At 32.0% G+C, this 8,974-nt stretch overlaps 2 protein-coding genes across 3 annotated transcripts; one reads left to right on the forward strand and one right to left on the reverse strand.

Moving 5' to 3' along the window:
* The first annotated feature begins 3,949 nt into the window (after positions 1–3,949).
* LOC123700424 (putative nuclease HARBI1) lies at positions 3,950–5,936 on the forward strand. The gene is made up of 5 exons (XM_045647634.1): positions 3,950–4,491; positions 4,590–4,786; positions 4,903–5,035; positions 5,105–5,246; positions 5,327–5,936. The coding sequence occupies exons 1-5, from the start codon at positions 4,255–4,257 to the stop codon at positions 5,731–5,733; spliced, it is 1,116 nt and encodes a 371-aa protein (XP_045503590.1). The 5' UTR covers positions 3,950–4,254; the 3' UTR covers positions 5,734–5,936.
* On the reverse strand, positions 5,793–8,178 carry LOC123700425. Of its 2 annotated transcripts, XM_045647636.1 has the most exons (5): positions 7,634–8,178; positions 7,075–7,268; positions 6,745–6,936; positions 6,546–6,651; positions 5,793–6,331 (listed from the first exon to the last, which is right to left on the reverse strand). In XM_045647636.1, the coding sequence occupies exons 2-5, from the start codon at positions 7,261–7,263 to the stop codon at positions 6,081–6,083; spliced, it is 738 nt and encodes a 245-aa protein (XP_045503592.1). In that variant the 5' UTR covers positions 7,264–7,268; positions 7,634–8,178; the 3' UTR covers positions 5,793–6,080. The 2 variants fall into 2 exon arrangements, with proteins under 2 accessions (XP_045503592.1, XP_045503591.1); XM_045647635.1 differs by having other exon boundaries at positions 7,075–8,178.
* Between the last annotated feature and the right edge of the window lie 796 nt (positions 8,179–8,974).

Genomic DNA, 8,974 nt, shown 5'->3' on the forward strand with positions numbered 1-8,974 from the left:
ACATTTAGCTATTTACCATAGTAAATGTAAAAAGTTACCGCTTGGTTACCGTGGTAACCGGTAATGGACACTAAATGTTATAATAACGGATCTAAACAATTACATGTCTTATTAGATTTTACAAAACATTCCCTGTTCAAAATATATTTTCCGATGGTAAGAAGGCCTCTAAATTGCCGAGATTTTTTTTAATAGTATTGTTGTCTTGATGCATGAGAAAAACCAGTACCAAAAATGGGCATTCTCCTTTCATCAAAATCGGTCCAGTAGTTTATGAGCCAATTACAAGCAAACAAACAAACAAAGTTTTCCTCTTTATAATATTAGTGCAGATAAATAAATAATAATTCAATTATACGTTCAAGTCAGTAGCTTATACAATATCAATTAAAAACTTGATTAAAATCAATTAACAAAAAAAAATTGGTGATTGAGTAATTGATTTTCATATTTCATGATTTCACCTTTTTTCAATTAACAACCAGTCTATGCTTTTCTAAATATGTAAAATTATTATTTTATACTATAAAAATATACGCCAGCAAATATTACTAACAACACTTATTTCATGCCCAATGTCATATCTTAAATTTTTAATCTATGACAAAATGTCGCCCGCCAAAAATTTTGCTCTAACTAAGTTTTAAAAATTATTATCTAGTTACTTACTGATGAAAAGTTATTCCTTTGCACTTTTCCGTATTCTTTGTATTATTTGTGCAATATCGTAACACACACGTAGGCATATTTGATGCGTTTCACTTTAAAACAAATAAAAAATGAGCGTGACGTTCGCGCCAAAGAGCGAGCAAGCGACTGAGTGCAGTTACGCCACATGACGTATGTTGAGTGGAACATAAGTGATGTAGGCGGTATCGACTCCATATTAATATTATCTCAATGTATTAGGGCCGATTTTTCAATCCATGGATAAAACTTATCCACCCAATAAAGTATTACACGATAATATGAAAATGTCACCTGTAGGTGTGTGTGTGTGTGTGTGTGTGTCACCTAGTCAAAGACGAGCAAAGAATACCGAGCAAATAATATTTTTTAAATGGTATAGTTTAATACCTAGGTACGTTATTCGACGAATAAGTATTATCCAAGGATTGAAAAATCAGCCCTTAGTCATATTAACTAACAGATAGGTAGGTAGGTAGGTTATGCAGATAGATCCACCCAAGGATATTAATCAATTAATCAACAGCTCTACATTTTATATAGAGCTCCATTACATCTTAAGTCACAATCACAGAACTAACATTTTAATCTTCCTATCTCTTTGCCAAATTTCGATCATCTAGATTAGATCGCGATCTGCTCAAAAACTTCCAAAATTGAACCAATTTTGTAAAGTCTTATTCATAAGTGACTCTAACCCAGCTTAGCAGAGCTGTGATCTATATTGAGTGTAAGTAAGAAATCTTAAAATCAACAAGAAATTTCAGAGTTTGCTTTGTCAATTACGTTCGCGGCCTGCTTGCCGTGCCTACTCTGACAATAGTAGGTACGGACTTTTCTGCGTCTATTTCAAAGTACGGAAGTGCGGCTAGGCTACAATAGCCCCTTGGTATGCTTGCAATGCTTGCTAAGACCTAAGAGTGCGTCGACCTTTGGTCCTGTTTGACCTAAGATCCTCGGTTTTCTTGAACTGGTTGCAAAATAGGTAGGTAGGTTAAAGGAGTTACAAAGTTGCTTAAACATTACTTGCTGTATATAGTTTTTTGTAAAAGGAATAACCTTTTACCAGGGCCAGGGTAAACGTAGACTGGGTTCATATTTCGACTGACATTTTTTTAGAATTTTATAAAAATGTTTGCTTTGTTCTCTTAGTTTTACAGAAGATAGGTAAATATGCTACCTAGGTCCTAGGTTAACCTTACCAATTACTTACAAATAACCATTAAAAGTTTTAATATAATCACTACGACTCAAAAAACACTTGCGGGTGAGTAAATAAAAAGTCAAATAGGTACATTGACAAACTCATTTATTAACTAAATACGTTATACATATAATTATAAAAAAAGACGCATACATTAATTCTATATTAGGTCTCTATCTCCCTTGAACTTCGTCCGGTGGTTATTAGATTCTGTGCCTATTTCCATTCAGTCTAGACACACTAGGTCCCCATAGGTATCCCACGGAAGTAGGGCTTCCAGTCTGTAAATAAAAAACATATAGGTATGCAGGTAATTAGGTTACGGGAATTTTTAAATCGTTTAGAATATTTAAAGTTTTAGTAATTTATTGCTTAGTTATTTTTTATAAGTGTGCGAAAATTTACTTTTTCTAAGACGATATTAAATTGTTGTTCCTATTGCCTATTGGTATAAAAAATGGTAAATTTAAAAGAAGAAATAAATTAAAATATTATCAGATTAACACAAACTTCTGTAATGTAGAGTATTTTCTTAGGTAAGTATGTAAGTACATGTACATATTTTTACCCTATTCAGTTTTCAAATATGAAAAATAAATGTACAACTAATACTATTTATAAAATATAGGTTAGTTACAGCGCCACCTGCTGGTGAGTAGCGCGTAAACTTATTCATATTATATCGATAAATTTAGTATCATAAATTAGAATGGCTAATATTTTTTATGCATAATAATAAATTATGTGCCTTTTCATATAAAAAAGCTAATTTGTAAAAAGCGAAACGTTACTTTGAAATACATCCTAAAACAGTCAACTAAGTATATTCATTTAATTAAAACACAGAATTTATTCATTATTTTTTAAACTTAGATATAAACGAGTCTATTTGTCGAATTTAAGCTACTGTAGATAATGTAAAGTTAGGTACCTATCTACTGCAGGTATTTCGATTGAGTCTAGGCAACTACGCAGAAGGTATATGGGTACCTAAGTATCTATTACAGAAGTATGTGAGTACAAGTGTAGGGACATACTGACATTACCTCCATAGTCCAATGGGAAGAGCACGACCGGAGAGACCGCGCAGGACCAACAGCAACTCAGGTGCTTTTTGTAGAGTTTACATATATCTAAGTTTAAATATGGTTTAATAACTGTATCTTATCTCGTCTTGTCATAGTCTGTGTAAAAGCTTTCCGTTTTAACCCTTTCATTCATGGTATGGTTAAAATCGACTCGACTAGGTGAACTAAAATAAATCAAAAATGGGTTCAGTCGTATCCTACTAGCGTGAATACCTACGGCGTGTGAAGACAGGTGAATAATTGTCAACTGAATCAACCCCTAACAAAACAATATTTGTTTTATTGTTTCATTGAATAAAAAGCTTAAAGTTGTATTTTATTAGATAAATAAATACACCTAATATATTTCAATACGTCCCAAATAAAATATCGCGCACAATTTAAACGCGAAACACTTTAATCCGGACACCTTCCCTATCTCATAACCGAATTTTCTTCCTTAAGCACTTATTATACCATCCACCCTCCTCAGAGGCGTTACAACCCTGTCAAATTAAAACAACAATACATTACCAAGATTTCTCTCGCGCCAAGACGATATCCTTAATTCGACGAGGTTCCATTCGTTGAAGGGTGGTATTGAGCGGTTTTGAGACACAATTATTGAGTATTCCTACTTCAAAAGGAAACGCGGTAAGAAGGAATATTTAAATTTCGAGGGTTATTTTTCAATCAGAATATATTTTTATTTTTAGATACGAATAAAATGACAAGATACGATAATTATGCTTAAAGTGAAACCGTTTCATAATACAGTTTCAAATGAGTTTTTATGATGGCCGTGGGAAACTGTAATAAGAAAATTGCAGTGTGTGAATGAATAGTTTATAGTTATATAGAGCTAAAAGCGAAAACGTTAAGAAATTGTACTATTTTTTATGTGTTGTTTGTTTAATCCAATCCAAACAATGCATTGAAATGATACTTAAAATTATAATGTAATTTTTTTATACCTTGTTTACTTAGAACAGCAGGCTTACTCTCGAGTTTAATTCCAATGTCGATACATCGGAATTTTAACATTTCGTACTCTTGAAATCGACGCTAGCGCCACATTGGTTTCAAATTGCGTATTTCTTATGAGAACTAAGTGGGATTGGGATCGGGCTATGCCGTGCGCTAAATGCTACTCTTGAGTTTATTTGACAGCGGTCTATTGAGTTGATATTGCGTTCGGATTGCTTGTCAATTGTGATTTTTCCAATAACAAAAGTGTAACTTTTTAGGAATTGTTTTACTATTTTAATTGATTTTAATAAGATATTGGTGTATAATATGGCACGGTTAGCAGTTATTTATAGTATTTTGAGTAATTCCCATAAAAAACAATTAAAACAACGACGAGATGAGCGTCGTATGATGCGATATACGGATAAAGCGTTTACCATGAATGATGAAGAATTTAGAGCGAATTATAGAGTAAGTAAGGTTTTATTTGGGGAAATTTATGAAGAAATTAAACCTTTTATGCCAACTGATAAAAGAAGAAGTGATATAGCACCAAAATATAAGGTACGTAGGTATATTGTTTTTAATAATTGGCTTTGGTTGATGATAATGATATAATATAGTGATATATGAAAAGCTTTAGACTTGTATAATTTTTGCAGGTTTTAGTAGCATTGTCTTTTTATGCGACTGGGAGTTACCAAAAATTAGTTGGAGGCACGTATGGTACTCTCATGTCACAACAATCTGTTAGTCGCAGTATAAGGGATGTGACGGCAGCTCTTAACAATGCAGTTATTCAAAAAAAATGGATTAAGTTTCCTCAAAATCGTCCGGAAAGAGATGCTATAAAACGAAGGTAATGCAAAAGACAAATACCTAATTTTTATCTACCTTTTATCTTGGATTATAAAACTGTTTTTTTTTTGTGTTTTCAATAAAGCATTGTTTCATTAAGTTGCACTTATTTTCTAGATTTTATGAAAAATTTAACATTCCCTGTATTATTGGATGTATTGATGGCACTCATGTAGCCATGATAAGACCTAAAGATAATGAAGAAAGGTTTTTTAATCGCAAACATTTTCATTCAAGAAATGTTATGATTGTAAGTAATAATTCACTTAGTAATCAATTTGTTATAAGTCCATGTTTTAAATATAATATGTATTTTTAGATTTGTGATGCAGATTTAAGAATCTTGTCAGTAGATGCTTCATTTGGAGGAGCATCGCATGATAGTTTCGTGTGGAATCAGCACCCCGTTAAACAACATTTAATTACTTTAAATAATAATGGAGAAAATGTGTATTTACTAGGCAAGTAAATTATTTAAATAAGTTTATAGTAAAATTTTTGTATTTTTGAATCTATTTTGATAAATAGTTTTACATTTCAGGTGATTCTGGATATGCACAGAGGGAGTACATGATGACACCTATATTAGATGCTCCTGATGGCTCCCCAGAACATCACTACACTAAGTTGCACTGCTCTGCAAGGAATACCGTGGAACGTACCATTGGTATATTAAAAAATAGGTGGCGTTGCTTACACAAACATAGAGTGCTGCATTACCATCCAGATACAGTAGCTAAAATTATCAACGCATGTTGTGTGTTACATAACATATGTATTAATAGAGTAGGTGTTGATCTTGTAGAGAATACAGCAGAGTGTGGTAATGAATGCCCTGATGTCTCTTCTCAAGAATCAACTAGCAGTACGGCTGCAGCTGCTGAACTAAGACGAGGAATCGAAAAACGAAATATTTTAGTTCAGCAGTTGTGGGCAAGTAGGAGGTAGGTTAAAAGCAAGGGAAGTTTTATATTATTTGTTATAGATTTTTTAGTTATGTTTAGTTATTTGGTATAAAAATTGTATATTTTTCAGCTTTGGTAGTTATAAGTTACCTACTCAACTTATTTTTAAATGATTAATCTATTAAGTTGTTAATCTAAGTTTTTACATGTGATGATGAATGAAATGAATAAACTTTTTTTATTTAATCATAGTATTTATTTCTATACTTTCTACTAATATAACACAAATTAACAATTAAAATAGAATGATACATTACCTAACAAATAAAAAAAGAATAATAAAAAAAATAATTTCAACACATAAGTACATAATAATATAATCTTGAAAAGTTATTGACTGGGCATTTTTCTTGCAACTTCTGAAATTGCATTAGCAATTGACAACAAAGCATTTCCAATATTGCTAACGCTCTCTGACAATTTGGTTAATGCTTGCGCTGTAATCAATTCGGCTTCAACCCGCCGCGCTTCGATATCCGTCATCTGCTGCATGTCAATATCCACCGTTCTCTGTATCGAGGACCGGCGTCGGCGGGGTCGCTGTGGAAGGGTACTTTGAAGTGGCGTCGCAGGCGCAGGTACTGAAATATAATCATAAAAAATGTAAAATCAGCACTTGAAACATCATGTTACAAATTGTTTATGCTTAGAAAAAAGTCAATAAAATAAAATAGTGAAGTGTTACATGTTCGAGCTGTAACAAAAAATCCCAATTGTGGTTGAGTGACTAATGGGTTTATGGAGCATATTTAAAATAATTTAATATTCCTAAACAAATTTTGTACAAATATTTACTCGTGGGTAATTCTTGTACTGCCTCATTGTGTGACGTTATAATTGTGGAACTATCCATTTCCGCACTTTCTGCAGGTATTAAAATGTTTTCCACTACTGGTGCAGACTGAAACAATGAAAAGAATATTATAAAATTTATTAAATATTGAGAATTCTAAATGTAATGCAATGTAAATTTCTACTTCTTTAAATATATTACCGATTGAGGAAATGGGTCGACTGTCAATATTGTATCACGCGTCGCAAATTCTTGTCCCCCCATTACTGCCACTAATCTATTGTCTAGGGCAGACAACACTGCTAGGTTGTCTGTCCCTCCCCCAGTACGTGTCATTGAAGCCGAAAGATCTGCACAATGTTTTTTTAAAGCACATTTCTTCTCAGCCCAATACTGAAAACAAATGAATTTTTATTTTATTATTAATGATTTAAATGCAGTTTATATAAATTGTTCAAAATATCTGAGGCTCGACTTTGAGACTTGCTTTCATGTTTGAATTTTAATATATATAAATGTAACAAGTATTACCTTAGCCCAGCCTTGTCCATTTTTAATTGCTCCTCCAAGACAATTCAATGTATTCGCTAACGTTTCCCATTTTCTCTTTGTTTGCAATTTACCGTGCGTTGTCCGAAGCACTCCTCTAGCTATGCCCGGGTTTTCTTCGAGAAACTCCACCAAACCTTCTAACTGAGCATAACTTGGCCGATTGGACATATTTACTGAAATTGAAAAACTTTTATAATTCGCAACAAAATACAAATATTGTATTTTATTCATATTTAATAAATTAATTTAACTACACTAGTATAATAAAGGTTTGTATGTGTAAACACACATTTATTCACAAACGTAAATAATAACAAATATAATTGTGTATAATTATCTACAAAATACGTAAACTCAAAAATTTCTTCATCGTTTTTATAAGTCAATATCATCAAAAGCTACATCTTTATAAAGTAACCTAGGATAGTAATTATATACAGCGACAAAACAAAAATAGTTGGTTCTCATTATTTAGTTAAGTAAAACCATAATAAAACATTACTTACTTATATTAAAGCTAGTATATTTTTTTACTTACCCCTTATGTAAATCTCTCTTAATAGTTGAGTAACTAATTAAATATGAATTCAAAATTATAAATATCTTAACTCTCGCAACTAAAATAAGTTCACTCTTCACAACCACTTGATTATGTTTGGAATATTTGAAATTGGAGCGCCTCTGCGTCGGGTTGCAGAAAAGGCGGCAACGATCCTCCCGCATACAGCCAACGTCAAACGTGATTTTATGATTTTGACCATTTTCTATCGCTCAAATAGATGGAATATGTTAAAAAGAATAAAATTAAATATTTATTTTATTCAGAAATATTTATTAGCCTTGTTTTTTAAAGGATAAAGCATTTAAAAGTCCTATTACCGATTAATCGTAAAGAGTTAGACGACACTATTGCAGCCCGTCTCATAGCTAACTTCACGTGTAACAAATAATCGCGGGGCAATCCCAATTTTAATCCAATGTTGTCAGATTGTTTTCAAGAGTACGAAATCACGTGACTGCAAAATTAACATTGGGATCGGATTGGTCTTAGATTGGAATTGAAATAAGGTTGAAGAGTAAGCCTGCAGTTGCAGGTGAATATCGACGTATGGAGACCAATAAAAATGCTGAATCTGGATTCTTGGCTATAAAGATGTACCTATTTGTTAAGGGGTCGTAAGTGTAATGTATATGACTGATTTTATTTTGGAAAATTTGCTGTCTTACCGCCAATAAATAAGGGAAAATGGAGATTGTTAATGTTTAATAGGTACAAATAGGTACCTACTTCATGAATTTGTAATTTACAAATCTTTGCCTTATAAGTAATATACAAATCTATACTTTGACCTCCACTTTGACACTTTTTTTGTTATTGATAATCTCACACCCACAAATAAAATTTTAAACCTTTTATAACCTACATTTCAAATTGAATTGACGATGATTTTCACCGAAGTTGTCTCACTTCTCTAGGAAAACATCAATCAAATGCTACCCTGCAGTCATGGCTATTCTGCATCTCTATGCCTCTCAAAATTCACGTCAATTTATCGGTAGCTGTGTTTTAGCTATTTCGGCATTGTTTTCGATAAATTCAAGTACCGACAATATGATAATAATTTTTTATTAATAATCTAATCGAGGTATAAAAACAAAATAATAAGTAAACTAATATCTTAGAGTTTTTTATACTAAACTTAGTTTATGAATTGAAATCAAGAGTTTTCAGTAAAATAATGTCTTGCAACGAGTTAGGTATTTATCTATTGGTATTGTGGTACATAATATAATTAATTTCCATAGTTTGTTACATTGTACCTAATATTGTTTCTAAACACAAATAAAATGTCCTGATTAGAACCGTTGTTTCATTGGC

Source organism: Colias croceus, chromosome 19 (assembly GCF_905220415.1).
Source record: "Colias croceus chromosome 19, ilColCroc2.1".
In the NCBI taxonomy this organism is placed as follows: domain Eukaryota; kingdom Metazoa; phylum Arthropoda; class Insecta; order Lepidoptera; family Pieridae; genus Colias; species Colias croceus.

Excerpts from the sequence above, each read along its gene's own strand:
- LOC123700424 (XM_045647634.1), top strand. The coding sequence starts at position 4,255 with ATGGCACGGTTAGCAGTTATTTATAGTATTTTGAGTAATTCCCATAAA. Across the intron at positions 4,787-4,902 it reads AGAGATGCTATAAAACGAAG|ATTTTATGAAAAATTTAACA; the intron begins GTAATGCAAAAG and ends CTTATTTTCTAG. Across the intron at positions 5,036-5,104 it reads ATTCAAGAAATGTTATGATT|ATTTGTGATGCAGATTTAAG; the intron begins GTAAGTAATAAT and ends ATGTATTTTTAG.
- LOC123700425 (XM_045647635.1), bottom strand. The coding sequence starts at position 7,326 with ATGAATAAAATACAATATTTGTATTTTGTTGCGAATTATAAAAGTTTT. Across the intron at positions 6,937-7,074 it reads ATGGACAAGGCTGGGCTAAG|TATTGGGCTGAGAAGAAATG; the intron begins GTAATACTTGTT and ends ATTTGTTTTCAG. Across the intron at positions 6,652-6,744 it reads TCGACCCATTTCCTCAATCG|TCTGCACCAGTAGTGGAAAA; the intron begins GTAATATATTTA and ends TCATTGTTTCAG.